Genomic DNA, 19925 nt, shown 5'->3' with positions numbered 1-19925 from the left:
TGGCTTCGGAAGCGGCCGGGCAGGTTCCATCTCCGGCTCCGTGGGCATGGGCTCGTCCATGGGGGTTACACGAACGGGTGATCTCCAGCGAGTCCTCCAGGTGCCGGGACGGGGTTGGCGGTCAGGCCGGGGGCCAGGGGCACCAAAGGGCATGTCTGGGAGCCGCTGTATACCTTGGTCGAGCTCAAGGGTGGCCATGGTTCGCTCAAGGGCGGTTAGGAGCTCCTGGGGCGTTGTCGGTGCTTGCGCCCCTACGGCCTGGCGTAGGAAACGGTCTGTGGCCACTTTTTCCGCCACCTCCGCGGCGGTTTGCCGGTCCGGCTGGAGCCACCTTTAGGTTATCCGAATGAGAGTGTTCAGCTGTCCGCGTGGTCGGGCCCCCGGTCGATAAGCCCAGCGATGGAACTCTATCACTGCATGGTAGGGGGTTCGCCCACACCATGCCAGGACTCCCTCCTTCATCGCCGCGTAGTCGGCAGCCTCCTCCGGCTCGAAGGCATAGTAGGCCGTGCGTGCCTCTCCCGTGAGCAGTGGGTCGAGGGTGCGAGGCCAGTCGTCCCGGTCCCATCCCTCTCGGCGGGCAATACCCTTGAAGGCCTCGAAGTATGCCTCGAGATCATCTTCGGGGGCGGGGGGGGGAAGCAGGCGGCAGATCTCGCATCCCGGGTCGGGGAGGGGAATGGAGGCAGCGGGGGTCTCGGTCCTCAGGTCAATCAGCGTCTGGGTTGCGACCTGAAGGCTTTCGGCGAGCTGCTGTGTCACTGCTTGCTGCTGGATGCTAGTCTCCAGCAGGTGTTTCTGTGCGGGGTCCATGTTTTTTTATTTTTTTTTTTCTCTCTCTCGTGGTTTTTTTATTTTATTTTTTTTCCTCTCTCATGTTTTTTATTTATTTATTTATTTATTTATTTATTTTTTTTTTTGGCTGTTGTTGTTGTAGGCGAGTCTGTGCTCTATGCCTGCATCCTCCACCAGTGTAAGGGAATTAGCCCGGGGAAGGGCGGAGCACAGACCCACAAGAGACAGGTTTTAGTCAATAGGGGGGTTTTATTTGTCTGTGTGGGAGCTGTCTGTAGTGAGGAGGCGAGAGTGTGCGAGTGTGTGTGAGTGTGAGGGGTTTTGTGGGGGTGTGGCTGGCGTTGTGACGTTCTCAAGGGCGTGTCGGGGTTCCCAAGAGGTGTGTGTGGGTTTCCCGTGCCGTCATCCACCGTCCAACGCGATCTCACCATCCGGCGGTCTCGTCCACACTCAAACCTTCGGGGAGAGAAGAAGAGAGAGAGAAAGAGATTAGCGAGAGGATACCGTCGTGCTAAAGGTCGGAATGCCTCTATGCTGCTGAAGAGCGCGCACGTAGTCTGTCTCTTAGCCATTCTCCTCGCACGGGCGGAAGAGCGTCCTTTTATCCTCTTCCGCCGTCGCCTGAGTGGTGGAATTTTCCCGACGGACTCCCCAATTGCCAGCCGGTGTGGCGTCGACGGTCCCGCCCCACCGTGACGGTCCTTCCGGCTGATGGTGTGTTTGGCACGAGGCTGTCCGCTTCGTGCCGGCGCAGCAGTCGGGGAAGGAGCGACTTTCTTATTATGCGCGCCGGCTGTCGGTCCGTCGCGACAGTACTCAGAACCCTGATAAATCCATTTTTCTTCAAGTTCAAGCGGTTTTATTTCAGCCATATACAGTTGGTACAGTACACAGTGAAATGAAACAATGTTCCTCTAGGACCATGGTGCTACAAAAAACAACACACTAAACCACATGAGACACAGAACTAATAAGATCCACAAACATTCTACATAAAGTGCACGTGCAGTCGTGTGCTAACAACACAGGACAGTACAGTACTATTAAAACAAGACAATAGGTACAGTAAGTGACAGTGTACCACCAAACAGTACACAGTTTTAGTGTGGAAGTGTCTGATGTACAGTTGGTGCAAAAGGTAGGTGCCAAGGAGTAACAATATAATTTAAAAATGATATCAATGTAAACATAACATGCTAAGACTGAGAATTTGGCAAATTAGCTTATACCACATACGAGCCTAGCAGTTATAGTGGTAGCAGCCAGGTAAAGTGTATATAAGTGTATATAGTGACAATAAATTAGATACTATATTTTTATAAAACAGTAGCAGCAAAAAATGCAACAGTGTCAATACAGGAATGTACAAATATTTCAATCGGAGTTGGATGGTGTTCAGTTCAGAGTGTTTGTGTGTGTGTGCGTGTGTGTGTGTGTGTGTGCGTGTGTGTGTGCATATATCAGTCCAGTACTGAGGAGTCTGATGGCTTGGGGGAAGAAGCTGTTACACAGTCTGGTTGTGAGGGCCCGAATGCTTCGGTACCTTTTTCCAGATGGCAGGAGGGTAAGAGTGTGTGTGAGGGGTGTGTGGGGTCATCCACAAGGTTGGTGGCTTTGCAGACGCAGCATGTGGTGTAAATGTCTGTGATGGGGGGAGGGGGGGAGACCCCAATGATCTTCTCAGCTGTCTTCACTATTCGCTGCAGGGTCTTGCGATCTGATGAGGTGCAAATTCCGAACCAGCCAGTGATGCAGCTGCTCAAGATGCTCTCAATAGTTCCTCTGTAGAACGTGGTGAGGATGGGAGGTCGGAGATGGGCTTTCTTCGACCTTTGCAGAAAGTAGAGACACTGCTGGGCCTTCTTGGCTATGGAGCTGGTGTTGAGGGACAGGTGAGGTTCTCCGTAAGGTGAACAAGGAATTTGATGCTTTTGATGATCTCCACAGAGGAGCCATCGATGTTCAGTGGAGAGTGGTCATTCTGTGCTCTCCTGAAGTCAACAACCATCTCTTTTGTTTTGTCCACATTCAGAGGCAGATTGTTGGCTCTGCACCAGCCTGTTAGCCGCTGCACCTCCTCTCTGTATGCTCACTCGTCGTTCTTGCAGATGAAACCCACCACGGTCGTGTCATCGGCGAACTTGATGACGTGATTGGAGCCGTGCCTTGCTGCACAGTCGTGAGCCAGCAGAGTGAACAGCAGTGGACTGAGCACACAGCCCTGGGGGTGCCAGTGCTCAGCATGGTGGTGCTGGAGATGTTGTTCCCGATCCGGACTGATTGAGGTCTCCCAGTCAAGAAGTCCAGGATCCAGTTGCAGAGGGAGGTGTTAAAGCCCAGCAGGTTCAGCTTTCCAATCAGGTGCTGAGGAATGATTGTGTTGAATGCTGAACTGAAGTCTATGAACAGCATTCGAACGTAGGTGTCCTTCTTGTCCAGGTGGGTGAGGGCCAGATGTAGGGTGATGGCGATGGCATCATCTGTTGTGCGGATGGTGCGATACACGAACTGCAGCGGGTCCAGTGAGTGGGGCAGCAGGGTCTTGATGTGCCTCATGACGAGCCTCTCGAAGCACTTCATGATGATGGATGTGAGTGCAACGGGATGGTAGTCATTGAGGGAGGACACTGGAGACTTCTTCAGCACGGGGACGATGGTGTTAGCCTTGAAGCACGTTGGAATGATGGCGCTGCTCAGGGAGATGTTGAAGATATCAGTGAAAACATCTGCTAGCTGATCTGCACATCCTCTGAGCGCTCTGCCAGGAATGTTGTCTGGTCCAGCAGCCTCCCGTGGGTTGACTCTGCATAGAGTTTTCCTCACATCAGCCGTGGTTAGACACAGCACCTGGTCATTGGGAAGAGGGGTGGTCTTCCTTGCTGCCACATCATTCTGTGCCTCAAGCCGAGCGTAGAAGTTGGTCACCGCATCTGGAAATGAGGCATCATTGTCACAGGCGTGTGATGTTGTCCGGTAGTTGCTGATTGCCTGAATGCTCTGCCACATGCGTCGCATGTGTCGCATGCCCAGCACTTGCCCTGAAGGCGGAGTCTCGGGTCCTCAGCAGTGCTCGCTCCTCCGCAGTCATCCACGACTTCCGGTTGGAGCGTGTGGTGATGGTCTTGGAGACAGTGATGTCATCAGTGCACTTGCTGATGTAGCTGGTCACCGACGCCGTGTATTCCTCCAAGTTGGTGGAGTTGCTGTCAGTTGCAGCCTCTCTGAACATGTCCCAGTCAGTGTGCTCAAAACAGTCCTGAAGAGCAGAGATGGATCCTGCTGGCCAGGTTTTCACCTGCTTCAAAACCGGTTTGGAGCGTCTGACGAGCGGTCTGTATGCTGGGATTAGCATAACAGAGATGTGGTCTGAGTAGCCGAGGTGTGGGCAGGGCTCCGCCTTGTATGCACCGGGGATGTTTGTGTGAACAATATCCAGCGTGTTCACCCCCCTCGTTGCAAAGTCAACATGTTGATGAAATTTAGGGAGCACTGACTTGAGATTCGCATGGTTGAAATCTCCGGCCATAACAAACAGTATGTTTTATTAAATGTTACATTTAATAATAAATCAATATTCTCACAGGATGTTGATCACAACTTTCTCTCCATAATAATATCAGTTGAAATGAAACTAAATACACAGTGAGAAACTTCAAACCCACCAACTGGATCAGGGCTGTACATGATCGTCTGGATGAGTCTGAACTCCCAGATGCTGTTATGGCAAAGCAACTCCACCTCCTTGTCTGCAGCATCGACAACCCGCTCAGTGTCAACATCTGGAGAGGGATTCATGCAGCACCTCAACTGGACAGAATTCATCACAAGTCAGTCTTAAACAGCTTGGTCATCCAATTCAATTTTATTTATATAGTGCTTTGAACAATGGACATGGTCACAAAGCAGCTTTACAGATATCTGGATATAGATTTAACCATAATGAGCAAGCCAGAGGCAACGATGACGATAGAAAGACTCGGATGACATGAAGAAAACTTGAGAGGAACCAGACACAAAAGGGAACCATCCTCATCTGGGAGACACTGGATAATGAGAATATAAATCATTACTCTTCTACAATTTTATACCATACTGTCAAACATCAGTTTCATTGTAGAGTTTCAGATTAAAGTCTAAAATATCCAAGTGAAGATTTTCACAATATAATGAATCTTCAGCACAATTAGCAGGTGCAATCATTAGACTCTCGAGGTGAGAACATCTTGTCATGGAAATTAGACAAACAAGTGGACTCATCCTTAAGAAAGCAAACGGTGTCCTTTATTGAGGCATATTAACAGCATGAGAAGAGAGGAAAAAAAGAATGCTCTGTGTCTCTCACAGCTCCATTTATATAGTGACCTTCTGGATATGTACATGTATGAAAAACAAGCATACAGCTGTTTGTCTTGATAAGGAGAAGTCAAGCCTAGCTTCGGAAGGAATAGGTTACTCCCTACGCCTGCAGTTCATCTGTCAGCTACGTATGTGGCTACTTGCAGAGCAGTTTATGTACAATATGTTGGCCTACTGTCACGAATCGTGACGGAGCAGAGATAGGACGGATGCAAGTGCTGGATGAACAGTTGTTTATTTGAAAGAGAGACAGGCAGACAAATCCAAAACGTGATCCAAAACGTAATCCGCAAACATGCAAGAGGTCAGGCGATTGGCAAACAGGCATACACGGGGCAAGGCTGGAATCTAGGTCGTGGTCACGGAAAACAGGGTCGATAAACAAAACGAGAAACGAACTATGATGAGGAACTGGAAGCGGATAATCCAGCGCGAACTAACTCTAAACATGGACCGTGACTGACTACGATACGAACTAAACTAACTATATGATATTAATCGTCCGCGTTGTGTGCTGGGAGGCGCGCGGTATATATGCGGACATAATCAGCGTCTAAACTGCTAGCAGCTGAGAGCAATACAGACCCACGTGAAATCCCAGCCAATGACAGAACAGGGAGGAGACATGACAGAAACATAAACAAAACACACGTGTCCAGATGTCATTACGGTCAACAACGGAAAAGCAGGTGCTCGCGCATTCGCGCTTAGAGCACGCTGCTTCAAGGGGGAATCATGACACCTACAGAGTTATGAGTCTAAAAAGTATATTAATACAGAAAAAAAGAATGAGTACAATAATGAATTTCTCTCACAATCTACAATCATTTTTAGGGTATCCATATGGTACCATCCACAGCAACCTCACAGCAAATATTAGGCTGTCCATGTGGGCCATCCTCAGCAGCAGTGAGTGATTCTCAGGTGAAGGAGGTTCCAAGCGAAAGAAGAGTATAAGGATGGGCCAAGCAGAACCAGAAGGCAGCAATCAGACAGCAGGAGTAACATGTAGTGAGAGGGCAGAGTATTAGCTATGCCCTTATCCTGTAGTGTCACTCAAACCTGAACGAACATGTTTACCAGAACACTATGCCCATGAACCTTCAGGGGCCTGTACCATGACTGTAGTTGAACAAACTCAGGGTTACGGAATTAGTTGACAAAACCAAACCAATCATGCATTATTGGTACCATTATGGTCGTTATCAACTTTAGCAACTCAGACTTTGATGCTTAAGCTACGATTAGTCCACGTGCATGTGCACATAAGTGTGATGTCAGCACTGAACAACCAATAGTGTTCAACATGAAAAAAAGCAACATACTTCTGTTTGAAAAGCAAGAAATTCTGCAGAAATATGAGGAATTTAAACCTACACTAACTGCATATAGCAATTGTTGCTGCCAATGCTCAGGAACATTGCTGGGGGACTATCTACTGATTGTGTAAATGCCTAAGTTTACTTTTATAGGCTCACAATGAGAATACATGAATAGGGGATTGATTTTGAGGAAGAAATTAGCAACAATTAGTTTCTAACTGCTCTTCTGCTGTGGGTATAGTTTTCTACCCACAGTGTTGTGTAGAAGTATTTGCCCCATCCTGATTTCATGTCTCATACTAAATTGTTTCAGAAATTAAAACAAAATCTATGATAAAAACAAATGCAGCCGAGTAAACACTAAATACAGTTCTTAAATGATATTTATTGAAACAAAAAAGTTATCCAATACCAACTGGGCCTGTGTGAAAATGTATTTGCCCCCATATATCCAGAAGACAAGTATCGTACTTTATATTTCGTGAATGTTTGCAAATCGGCTTCCCAAATGTGCTCGTTATCAGATTCCACAGCTAATCAGATAAAGTTACCATTGTCTCTGATTGTGCAGCTATGTCATCATGTTTTGGGCAAATCATTTTACACCAGACTGCTTTGTGAATGAGCTTGTTGCCAAGGTCTCTGAAGTAGGAGCTGTAAATTCACAGCTCTATTCCAGAAAGGGGTCAGGGAGCAGCAGCTCATTTGTATTTAAAGAGACACACATGAAAACAGAATTTTTGCTTCCACCCAAAAAGGGGCATTTTCAGCATGGTACAATAAATGATCTGTGGGGAATTGATGGGTGTACTACAAGACACATTCACACTTCAAATTTATAACAGGGCTGTTTATTCAGGGTCTTACCATCACCTCTTGGGAGAGGGTGAAGGTGGCCACATGTGTTGCAGTGATCTTGTACTCCATCACCATTCCAACACAACCACCATGGCTAGAAACCCTTTTGGCATAAAAAAAGAAAAAACATGTTTGGTAAATTGAGGCTCTCTATGAGAAATCAAATAAATACCTAAATACATGACAAGCATTCTGGCTAGGTCACCTGATGGAGGACAATATACCCCAGCCCACTTAGCTTCCACATGACACCCAGGAAGCCTTCCTTAGTGGCCTCCAACACAACCAAGCACTGCATGTGGAAAACACCACCTCAGTAAGAAATAAAAGGAGATCATCACCTGGGACTCACAGAGGCAGAAAATGGTGCATATGTAGGTAGAAGGTTTAAAAGCAACTCAACATCCAGGTCATAAACATACACTCAGCAGGATAATCCAAAATAATATCCAGAACAATCACAAGGCAAGGAAGGGACAAAATATCAGTCATCAGAAGTTACATCAAAACCGAAGCACTAACCAAGCAGCAAAGACAATTTGCAGGCAACCGGCAACTAAACTACACTAACTAAACACTTCATACCAAAGTTCAAGTTCACATGGTTTATATAGCATGGGAACAGGAAACAATCAGGGTAAAGGAAGCAGAGGTTTTAGAATTCAGGAGAGCATGAAGACTAGACTAGAAGTGAAATACATTTAGATAGATGGGTCATTATTAGGGGTGTAACGATACACTCATGCGTAATGATACAATATGCATCATGAAATTTTGAATAAAATAAAAAAAATTAAACTAAAATTCAAGATTTATTTCCAAAACATTAACAGTTTTCAATAACGTTCTTTGCTGTACAATTTAAAGAATTAATTTAAGTTTATTCTTTAATGAATTAATTTAAAGATTTAATTTAACCTTCTGTATGTAAATTAACAATTGACTAGGTGTGTCACTGAACAATAAAACTGAATTTTAACATGAAATTAGAATTAAGATAGCTGAAATCTAAGAGAGAACTTCTTAAAGCAGTAACAATGCAAAAATAAAAAACTAAACATTAAAATAAATAGTATTCTGTTCAAGTAAGTTTAATTCAACACACACAGCTTTTGGATTTGTTTGTTACTTACAGGTTTGTTTGGTTTTTTTTTTTAAATGCTTACAAAATGTAGATAGAGGGCAGGAAGTGATTTTCTACATAGGAAGCACTATCACAAACTCAACATGCCTATGTTTTGCATCATTTATGGTTGCTGAAATTAAACCAAGAAACCACAAGGAGCTTTTATCATGTACCAAAAGTTGTTCATAAGGGGGGAAATGCAAGAAATTGACTGAAAAACGCAGGAAAAAGTAACTTGTAAACCTGCGTCACGTCGGGGGAAGGGGGGGGGGTTACTCGGGGGGGGATATTAACTGCACTTCATCACACCACCTCATCTCTCAGTATTTTACTATAAGAGCCCCGTCCAACAGTCAGGAACTGTTAATCATCTAATTATCCAATATTTTGTCAAATATTAACAGAGACTTTTAATTTTCACATATGATTTTATTCAGGATTGGTTGTCCTGCTGCTGTCAGTCACCGGTGTGTGTCTTTTACTGGCTGGACTGTGTCTCTACGCGTGTATCAGTAAGTCTTTAACTTCATCTTTTAGCAAAAACTTAGTGTGCTAAAATTGATTGTGTTGATAATTATGACATGACCGAACGTGTTTTTTGTTTTTTTAAGGAAGCAGAAGACAGAGTGTGAAATGTATTGTGTTCAGCTGAACAGCGTATTATTAAATCCTGGTTTAATCACATCTAAGCATCTAATAGCCGTGTATAAATGTATAGCCGTGTATTCAATCCACTCGTCATAATAAAATAAATAAAACGGCACTGTAAACAAATACTGGTGTAAATGAAACTTTCTTTTAATCTTAAATGTTTTTTTTTTAAATTATTTCAAAGCACTACAGTGTTTTTTTGTTTGTTTGTTTTTTTGAACTAAAGGTTAAAGCTGAATGTGTGTGTAAACTGTTCCCCCTGCAGATGCTGATGAGGTTTACACAGAGGTGATGTACACACTCTCCACTCATCAGTTCTCAGAGGAAACAAAGCTCCTTTCAACTTCCTCTGAATGATGGACACTGAACCCCTTCTCTTCTGTCACACACCTCTCAGTTTAAAGTCTGAACTAATTGAAGTCTTATTTGTTCAATAACAGAAATGTTCCTAACAATTAATTTACATTTTACATTTACATTTACATTTATGCACTTAGCAGACGCTTTTATCTAAAGTGACTTACAAATGAGAAAGATACAAGCAAAAATGAGAAAGATACAAGCAAATTTGATTTGATTTAATTTGATTCTCTTGAATGCTTATCATTTGAAATAGAAACTGTTCATCACTTATATTTACACTGAGCTTCTGAAAAACTATTTAAAAGTTGAAATTTATATGTACAATAAATAATTTTTTTATCAGAGGTGCAGCTTAAATCATTTGAATCTTGCTTCTTATACAACCCAGCTGTGTGGATTATTTAAAAATGTTTTAAATCCAATGTCAGCTCATAGCTGCATTTATTTTTTACAAAATACTGTTGTAGTGTTAATTACAGTTGTTGAGTTACAGTTATTTTATATGTCTTAATAATGAATCCGGTATTAGGCAATCAGATGTGGCTACGTCATCATACCGGAACTAGTTGACTGTGTTGTTATGTTCTTTAAGGCAGTATGCTCGTAGGCTCCGGTGTGGATGGTCGTTAACAAATCCATCAGCACTGGGCAAGAGCATAACTCCGTTGTTGTAAGTTCGTGCTTAATAAGTAAGTAAAGTTCCTGCAAAAAAAAGTTCCTCTTTGTTGTGTGTTTCTCTTCATGCCTCCACGGACACTTAATAGCCAAGACGAAAGCACAACAAGTGGTATCAGAAGCTGAGCGAGAAAGAAATTCATCGTCAGATTGTGAGTCGCTGGGATATCCTCCGTGTAGTGACTTTATTATTCCATTGACCTTATAATCACTGCAAAACGCGATGTGAAGCAATATTGGAGACTGATGGGCCACGTTTTTTTTTTTGCGCTATCTGTAAATGCAAGGTGAAAAAAAGAAGCACGGGGTCTCCCCTCCCTTCTCGGAGAGGGCGGTGCAGGCAGTCACCTTTCACAGCCATTCCTACACAGCCCTGCGATTCTATATTGACACTCACATCTAAAGACTACTAGAAGTAAAAAAAAAAAAAAAAAAGGACATTAATTAAATACATAACCTAAAAGAAAAAGGAAATTCAAGAGAAAGAGAAATTTCAAGCTCGATTTAACCCTCTTACCCCTTAGTTCCCACAGTATTATGTCCCACAACCCTATATTCCCCATAGAAACAGCATGCCAACCCTGAGTTCCCGGGCCAAAATTGGACCCAAAATCAACATTTTAATTTGAACACTTTTAGGCCTTGAAACAACTTATAATAATGGATTTGTGTTATATTACTTTGAAAATGAAGCAGTTCAGTGTTTTTACTCCACTTAGAGCATAATTCTTAACTAGAGAAATTACGAAAAATGCTCGCTAAAATCCTTATACTCATTTAGAAGTACCATACGAGCATCAGCGTGGTCAGTGCCTTTGAATAAATGCATTTTAGCGGCAAAAGTCAACTTTCTGGTGATAATCAGACCAGCAGGTACTGTTTTCACGAATTCACAGAAATTGGTTGCATTCCCGACAACGAAAAACAGTTTTTCATTTCTTGTGGGGGTTGTTCATCTTTTCAACGGAAGGATTTGTCACTATCAGTTTCAGTTTCAACATCGCCTGAACTTTCACTGCTGTCACTATCTAGAATCCTTGTTCTCGCCTGTGTAACTGTGTATGTTTTCTTTTTTTTTTCACTGTTTTAGCTGTACCTGTGTTTAGATGTAACTGTAGGTGTAACTTTAGCTGGAACACAATTAGCTTTTCGCTTTGGCATTTTTAGTTAACTTCTACTATTACACCATAAGTTTATCAACAACATTCACGCTTGGATCATCTTCATCGTAATGACGGCATAATGACGTGATCACGATGTGACGTCATGAAGTCATCAACCTTCTGGGTCAAAAAATAAAATTAAATAAGTAAGGAATCATAGCAGAGTAATGCTGGTATACCAGCCTTACGGGGATAATGTTTACACTGTAAAGCCGCTATATCAGCCTTACGGGTATTTGGCATAGATGACCAAGCCGGTATATCGTCCTTACGGGAATAGGTCAGGGAATAGCAGAAGCGATTATTGACCCAGGCGAACAGTAACTGGTAAGTGTTTCTTTCTGGATTTTTTAGTTGAAACTAGTTTTAGCACCGATTGTCAGATAGAAGCTGTAACTGTGCTTCCTTGTTGCTACGAGCTGTATACTTGTTGCTAGATTAAAGCAAATTCTGGTATTCAGTTTCGGTTTGGGTCGGGAGTCGCTCATTCACGCGACTACTCTTTGTTTTGCTAATTAAAGAGGCGTGCTCAGCTGAAACACATCAGTATTTATTAATTAAGAAACGCTGAGGCGGAAGCGTCAGCCCTTGTCGTGTGAAGACCGAGCTCGTGTAATGACCTGCGAGTCTACCTGCGCGAGTCCACCGAGCAAGGACACCGACAAGACACCACACGTGCTGCTAAGTATACTTTTTCTCCCTTTATTCCTCTTGCTGTTACCTGTTTACACACACTAACATGTGTCATCAGTTTATCCCTGTTATTTGCCACAGGCACAGACTGTGGCATTCTCCAAGAAACGTACGCAACTTGGACAACCTACGCTCTCTGAATGCGGCCTCTGCAGGTTCTATCTCATTCTCAATCGGACTTTGGAACTGCCAATCTGCTGTCAACAAGGCAGATTTCATTTCTGCATTTGCAACCCACTCCAATCTCAGCGTGCTGGCTCTGACTGATACCTGGATCCATGCTGAGAACACTGCCACACCCGCTACCCTGGCCTCCAACTTCAACTTCTCCCATACCTCACGACCCAACAGATGAGGGGGTGGTACAGGTTTGCTTCTCTCCAAAATATGGAAATTTACCTGTCTTTCTCCCTCTTGCTCATACACTTCCTTTGAATTTCATGCTGTTACAGTCACTGACCCTGCCAAAATGCACTTTCTTGTTGTTTACCGTCCTCCAGGTCAACTAGGGAAGTTCATCGATGAATTTGACACGCTACTGTCCACCATCCCAGATGATGGAACTCCTCTTCTGGTCCTTGGTGATTTCAACATTCATCTAGACAAGCCACATGCAGCTGACTTTCTTGCTCTCCTTCCCACATTTGACCTTAAGCAGTTCACCACACCAGCAACCCACAAAGCCGGCAAACACCTTGACCTCATCCTCACATGTAATTGCACCACACATAATCTTCTCATTACTCTTCTCCACACCTCTGACCATTTCTTTATCCAGTTCTCTATTTCTCTCCCCTCACCACCATCACTGTCTCCTCCCTCTATCTCTTTTCGTCGCAATCTTCGCTCCCTTTCCCCCTCACATTTCTCCTCCATTGTCACAACCTTACTTCCCTCCGACAGCCACCTTTCCTCACTTGACTTAAACACCACAACCAACATGCTATGTTCCACTCTAACATCTTCTCTTGACAGCATATGCCCCCTAACCTCCAGACCTGCTCGCACATCACCCTCTAGTCCTTGGCTCTCAGAAGCTCTGCGTAACAACCGGGCCAAACTAAGAGCATCTGAAAGGAAATGAATCAAACAACCCAATTGACCTAACCAATTACCAGACACTTCTCTCTTCTTTTTCCAATAGCATCTCCATTGCTAAAGCCACATTCAACCAAGAGAAGATTGGTAGATCTCCCAACACCCGCATTCTTTTCAAAACCTTTTCCTCTCTACTCTGTCCCACTCCTCCCCCTTCCCCCACTTCTCTCACTGCAGATGACTTTGCCAATTTCTTTTCCAACAAGGTTACATCAATCAGGAACCAGTTCTCAACCCCAGACATGCATAGACCAACTCCTCCTCCGTGTAACTCCCAACTGACTTCCTTCTTTCCCCTCTCAGAGACTGATGTCTCTAAACTCCTCCTCTCTAGCCGTCCCACAACCTGTCCTCTTGACCCTATCCCTTCTCACCTTCTTCAGTCCATCTCTCCCACACTAGTACCTGCACTCACACACATCTTTAACACATCGCTCTCTACTGGCACATACCCTACCTCATTTAAGCAAGCCCGGGTTACCCCACTGCTTAAAAAACCATCACTCAACCCTGCTATAGTTGACAACTACAGACCTGTTTCCCTCCTCCCTTTTCTTTCCAAAACTCTTGAAAGAGCCGTTTTTAATCAACTCTCCAATTTTCTCACACAGAACCTCCTGGACACCAAGCAGTCTGGCTTCAAGAGCAACCACTCCATGGAGACTGCTCTGCTTTCCATCACTGAAGCCTTACGACTAGCATGAGCAACCTCTAGATCATCTGTCCTCATCCTACTTGACCTCTCTGCTGCTTTCGACACTGTGAACCATCAGATCCTCCTGTCAACTCTCTCCACCCTGGGCATCACTGGAACGGTTCTGCGCTGGGTAGAATCCTATCTCTCAGACAGATCCTTCAAGGTATCATGGAGGGGAGGTATTTCTGAAACTCAGCAACTCACAACTGGCGTTCCACAGGGGTCAGTTCTGGGTCCACTCCTCTTTTCTATTTACACTACATCTCTAGGGCAGGTGATTGAGTCTCATGGCTTCTCATATCATTGCTATGCTGATGACACCCAGCTCTATTTGTCCTTCCAGCCTGACGATCCACCCGTCTCTGCATGCATCTCTGCTTGCCTTTCGGACATCTCGGTCTGGATGAAAGAAAACCATCTTAAGCTTAACCTGGCAAAATCTGAGCTTCTCGTGATCCCAGTCTGTCCCTCAATCAACCTCAACCTCACTGTACAGCTCGGCTCACTCACACTCATGCCAACCAGGACGGCCAGGAACCTTGGGGTGATTCTTGATGACAGCTTGACCTTTACAGACCATATCTCAGCAACTGCAAGGTCCTGTAGGTTCATCCTTTACAACATCAAGAAAATCCGACCCTACATCACCGAACAGGCTACACAGATACTAGTCCAGGCTCTTGTTATCTCTAAACTGGACTACTGCAACTCACTTTCAGGCTTTCAGGCCTCCCAGCCAGCTCCATCAAACCCCTTGAGATGATTCAAAATGCTGCAGCGCGCCTCGTCTTCAACCAGCCCAAGAGAACCCGTGTCACACCCCTCTTCATCTCCCTCTACTGGCTTCCTGTAGCTGCCCGCATCAAGTTCAAGGCCTTGATGCTCACCTACAAGACCTTGTCAGGAACAGCACCCTCCTACCTCAACTCTCTCCTGAAGGCCTACATTCCCTCTCGCAATCTGCGATCGATTAGCGACCGACATTTAGCAGTTCCAATTCAGCGTGGCGCAAGGTCCCTTTCCAGAACCTTCACGCTAACTGTTCCTCAGTGGTGGAATGCACTTCCACTTTCAATCCGGACCGCAGAATCTCTCACCATCTTCAAAAAACAGCTAAAGACCCACCTCTTCCATGAACACCTAATCAACTCATAATAAATAAAATAAAAATTGCACTTACACCTGTACTCTGTGCACTTTGCTTCTTCTGGAATTCAATTAATGGATCTTGTGTGCACTACTTGTATTGTTCTCTGCTTGATATATCGCTTTGCTTGTATTTTTCTCATTTGTAAGTCGCTTTGGATAAAAATGTCTGCTAAGTGAATAAATGTAGGTCAAAGATGGGCAAGCCAGTTTTTCGGACTTACAGGGTTAGTGGGTTAAAACAGCTTAGATTTGAGTGAGCAAGAAGGCAAACTTGGAGCATCAGCCACTCCAGACCCTCCACACTGGCTACAGTCTGTGCTGTCACAGCAAAATAATCAGCTCCAACAGGCCATTTCACCTCTACTCCAAAGATTGGAAGCAACAGAGGCTAGTTTGCTTGCTCTCACACGGCAGCCCCTTGCCAGCACTGTAACATGTGGTCCCCATCCACATGAAGACACTACCACACGTTCAGCTGTCCCTGATAGAACCCGCATGACGGATGGTGATGCCACAGGGCCTTCAGAGGCTGACGGGCTTTTTGCGGCTGAACTTGCGGTCATTGATAAGACACGTATGAAGCCCTGCTAGTCCAACTTCCTCCACACCTGGCCCGGATGTGAGATCCAGAAACCGTGTGCAGGGACCCAGCCATTATAATGGCTCTTTCAGCTTGGGTTCAAACGCGCACACACCTTCAACTACTTCAGCATCCACCAATCACCTCACAGCCCCTCGTGGTAGAGCTCCAGATGGACCTAAAGCTAAACTGAACACATATGATGGTAAAGATGGCTGGGACTCCTTCATCATTCCTTTTGAGCAAAGTGCTGTCATTTACAGATAGGGCACAGTGGAGAGAGTGGATAAACTCCATGAATGTGTACGGGGAACTACTGTCAGATATCTGTGCTCCTTACCCGAAGACATATGTGAAGATTACTAGCAGCTGAAAGAACAACTGGCTTTCCGATTTGGCCAAAAAGAGCCTCCCACCAGAGCACGGAGGAGACTGGGTGAACTGCGCCAGTCTAAAGAAACTGTTTCTGAATTTGCTGAGGAGGTTCACAGGCTGGTCATCTCAGCTTATTTGGGAGTTGATACTGAGCTCGGGGATCAAATTGCCGCTGATGCTTTTCTCAAAGGGTTGCGCAACCAGAAAGTGGCATATGAGGTTATGAACCGTGACCCTGTATCGCTGGATGAGGCACATCAGTTAGTTTCATCTTATGAACACAACTTACCACACTCGGACGTGACTTTGATCAGAAGGGGAGGACACATATGATCAAAATATGGACTGATGAGGAGCCACACGCCTTGCAATCATGTAGAGTGCAGTCACAGGGCTACGTTACACAGGGCCAGTTGCAAACAGTCATTGATAAAGTTGATAAACTCCAGTTAGCAGTGGACAGTCTACCTCCCTCTCCTTTTGCTCTTCCTCCTACCGTAAGACCCATCCAGCAGATAAATCCCAGTATGGCAGTCCAGTCAGAAAGGGGACGCGCAGCTCAGACCTTTTTCAAGTCCGACAGATACAGACAGCAAAATACCAGCCGCATCAGAGCTTCTAGCAGGCCATGTTTCCAGTGTGGGGAAGAGGGACATTACAAACGAAGCTGCTCACGGTCCCCCAGTCCACCCACAGGTCCCCCTGTAAATAATGCTGCCAAAACGGTGCCCCAAAGTCACAATCGCAATGAATATACAGAGCAGAGTCCGTCTATTGTACATGTGAGCAGAGCTGAGAGTCGAGGTCCCAGTTTAATAATCTTGCTGACTGTTGATGGCATACCAGTTAATGCAGTTATAGACACTGGTGCTGATTCTACAATCATGTCTGAGGAGATATACAACAAATTACTGGTTAAATCATCTTCAGGACTGAAGAACATGTGTCTCCACAATGCGGAAACTGGAAGGGAGATGTCGGCAACAGGTGGAGTGAAAGTGGAATTCACAATTGGCACAAAAGTGTTGGAGTGGACAGTTTGCATTGCACCAATTTGTGATGCCCTGCTCCTGGGCTTAGATTTTTTAAAAGCTGCTGATTTCACCATACATACCTCTGGTAAAGTTTTCATGGGCTCTGAACTCATCCCATCCTATATATCTGAAGGCAAGGGGCCAGACAATGCCATTTCAAGAGTGCTGTTAGAGAGTGATTTCACTGTGCTGCTAGAGTGTGAATGTCTAGTTTGGGGTGTGGTAGATGTCCCAAAACCAGAACTCCAAGCAGTTGTCAGATTTACTAGACAGTTTCGTCACTATTTTCTGGGGTCTAACTTCATACTGCAGACAGATCACAACAGTCTAATGTGGCTATACAGGTGTAAGTGACCAGAAGGTCAACTTGCTCAGTGGCTTGAAGACCTCAGCCAGTACAACTTTGTCATCAAACATAGGCCGGGTGCACACCACTCCAACGCCGACGCACTATCCTGAAGGATGCTAGATGTGGAACTTTGTGACTGTTATCAAGCAGGAAAAGCGCTAGATAGCTTACCATGCAAGGGCTGTCCTTTCTGTCAAAAGCTCCACCACCAATGGGCCAGATGATGTTGATGTTATCCTCTTGGCAATAAGACGTACATGCTCTCTTGATGATCAGAACGAGGGTAGTTAAACTGACACTCCCAGTCAGGTTAATGCAGTAGGTGATGACAATATAGGTCTTTCCACAAACTGGCTGCAACCACTGGGCCTCAATGGTCTCAGGGAAGAACAGTTGGCTGACCCAGATCTGTCACTTCTCCATAAACAACAGCCCATTTGTCACACCCATCCCAGGTTTCTTCTTGTCTGGTGGAATTACCCTGTCACCTTCTTACTACAAACAGGTAAACCACCAAGTAGTTCTGGGGTAGCGTGGCCGAGTGGTCTTAGGTGCTGGCTTTAGGCGTCAGTCTCTTCGGAGGTGTAGGTTCAAATCCCGCCAGTGTAGTTAGCTTATGGTGGGTGATGTCTTGTCTCCCAAGGCTATACACCATGTAGCATGCCAATTCATGCCCCCCTTTTCCACAGTCGTTGTGCATATCCAGGTAAGAATAAAAGATACATTTTCCAAATAAATTTAACTCGCTGAGATGGGCAGTCTGTAGTTAGTCGGTACCTAGCCGGCCAAGGATTGGATTGCATTGGGACAGCTCAACTATGGAATTGTCCAATTCTGTGAGAACTTTGGGCCGTCTCGCCACATTGTCACCCTTCAGTTTATATGACAGCATAGCTCAAACCTCAAGACTTGAATAAAATCTATTTTAGAAGCAGTCATCTAGTTTGTTAACATTAAACCCTTCTTTGCATAGTTTTCATTAAAAGGAGCAGGCCTTGGTGTTAGAGATGAGCTTGTGGGGATTTTAACTGTGACATCCTGGAGAAAATTATCTAAAAACAAGTAATTAAGATCATTTTTAACTGTTATTAACTGTCATTTTTGAGAAAACTAGCAAATAACTGAATAGAAATTAACAATTTAATAAAATTTTCACTCCCTCCCCCCCGCCTCCCCCTTTTCCCCCATGCCTAGCAGTCCCTTTTGCCCTGATTTTGACCGAGTGGTTAAGGCGATGGACTGCTAATCCATTGTGCGCTGCCCGCTTGGGTTTAAGTCCCACCTTCATCGCAAGCGTGTTGTTTTGCATCCTCTTTACAACAATGTCTGGCTTTGTTGCAGTCTGTCTCACACCTACAAGGCCTACAAGTGGATGGCTTTGTACAGCTCCATGATATAGCACTAGAGAGGGTGGACAAATGTGAAAAACTAGCACTGTGGCTATGTGTTTCGCAACCGTGAGCTGTGTTTCAATGCTTTTTGGCCACAGCTGCTGTAGGCTCTTGTGTTGCTGGAGGTCCGTCAATGCAAAATGCATTCCAGACAACAGTGGCAAAGAACCTGCACCGAAACCTCTTTTTTGCTCCACAGACTGGGATGTAATTTCATATGCGTGAGTTATGTCAGAAAGAGGTTAAGGTGATGAACTGCCAATCTGCTGTGCACAGCCCATGTGGGTGTGGATCCTGCTTTTCTTGTAAAGACCTTGCTTAAATGCATTCTGTAAAGGAAGCGTGCATGGTGCAGACATTATTGGCGTCTGAGCACATCATAACATTAGGTGGGGGAAACCCCACACAATATACAGACAAGGAAGGACAGTGACAGAATGCTCTCTGAAGCATTATCAGCATCCAAATTCACTTCTTCCCCATATAATGGACTCATGTCATTCGCTATATAGGGAATAGTGAACGAGTGAGCAGTTTCAGTCACAGCAATAGAGAATAGCAAAGTCATGAGGTCACACACACAGGAGAACAAACATACTCAAGGCACAGGCCATAAGACTCCCCCACCTAAAAGAAGAACCTAGTCTCCTTTTTACAAGAGAAGTTTTGCAAGAGAAGGTCCTTTTTACTTGGTGAAGCTTACAACAAAAGCAAACAAGAGAAATTATACAAACCCAGTACACAAACATTTTATTAAAATTAAACAAATAATTACCTAGCCCCGAGAAAGGGCATTTGCCACAATGTTGTCAGTTCCTTTTTTGTGGTGGATGTCAAGATTGTGACCTTGAGCCATTAAAGCCCAGCACATCAAACATTTTATTTAAGAAAACTAATGGATTGTGGCCCGTGTAGACAATGACGGGTGTAGAGCTGTATCAGACATACATCGAAGTGCTGAAAAGCAAGCAACGTAGCCAGAGTCTGTTTTCCAATAGTAGAATAATTCAGTTGGTACCGATTAAGTTTAGCAGAAAAATAAGATATCAGATGAGTATGCCATGTGAGAGAAATTTATAAAGTTCTTCTATTTTTCATTTCTTAAAGACTCATCTCTGTTCTTGTCCATGTAAGGCCATTTTATCTGTCCTAGAGAAGTACAGAATGTTCTGAACTTACATTACGCTTAAATCTATGCTTGACGAGCGTGAGTTTTCACAATTCCTTATGACAATGAATAACTTCCCAAG

The 19925-nt window shown here is 44.6% G+C and overlaps 2 protein-coding genes across 2 annotated transcripts in view; both read left to right on the top strand.

The window, feature by feature from the left end:
• Positions 1-10165, top strand: part of LOC128613569 (receptor-type tyrosine-protein phosphatase C-like) — a 41438-nt gene extending 31273 nt beyond the window's left edge. The window contains exons 15-16 of the mRNA XM_053634456.1: positions 8895-8969; positions 9374-10165. Coding sequence (XP_053490431.1) covers positions 8895-8969; positions 9374-9465 — 167 coding nt within the window. The 3' untranslated portion in view covers positions 9466-10165. The remainder of the gene's footprint in view (positions 1-8894; positions 8970-9373) is intronic.
• Positions 1-19925, top strand: part of LOC128613894 (receptor-type tyrosine-protein phosphatase C-like) — a 141372-nt gene that overhangs the window by 55237 nt on the left and 66210 nt on the right. The gene's annotated exons all lie outside the window — the stretch shown is intronic.

The sequence above is a fragment of the Ictalurus furcatus genome, chromosome 10, assembly GCF_023375685.1.
Source record: "Ictalurus furcatus strain D&B chromosome 10, Billie_1.0, whole genome shotgun sequence".
Classification (NCBI taxonomy): Eukaryota; Metazoa; Chordata; class Actinopteri; order Siluriformes; family Ictaluridae; genus Ictalurus; species Ictalurus furcatus.
This window is presented reverse-complemented; position numbering and strand designations above follow the sequence as displayed.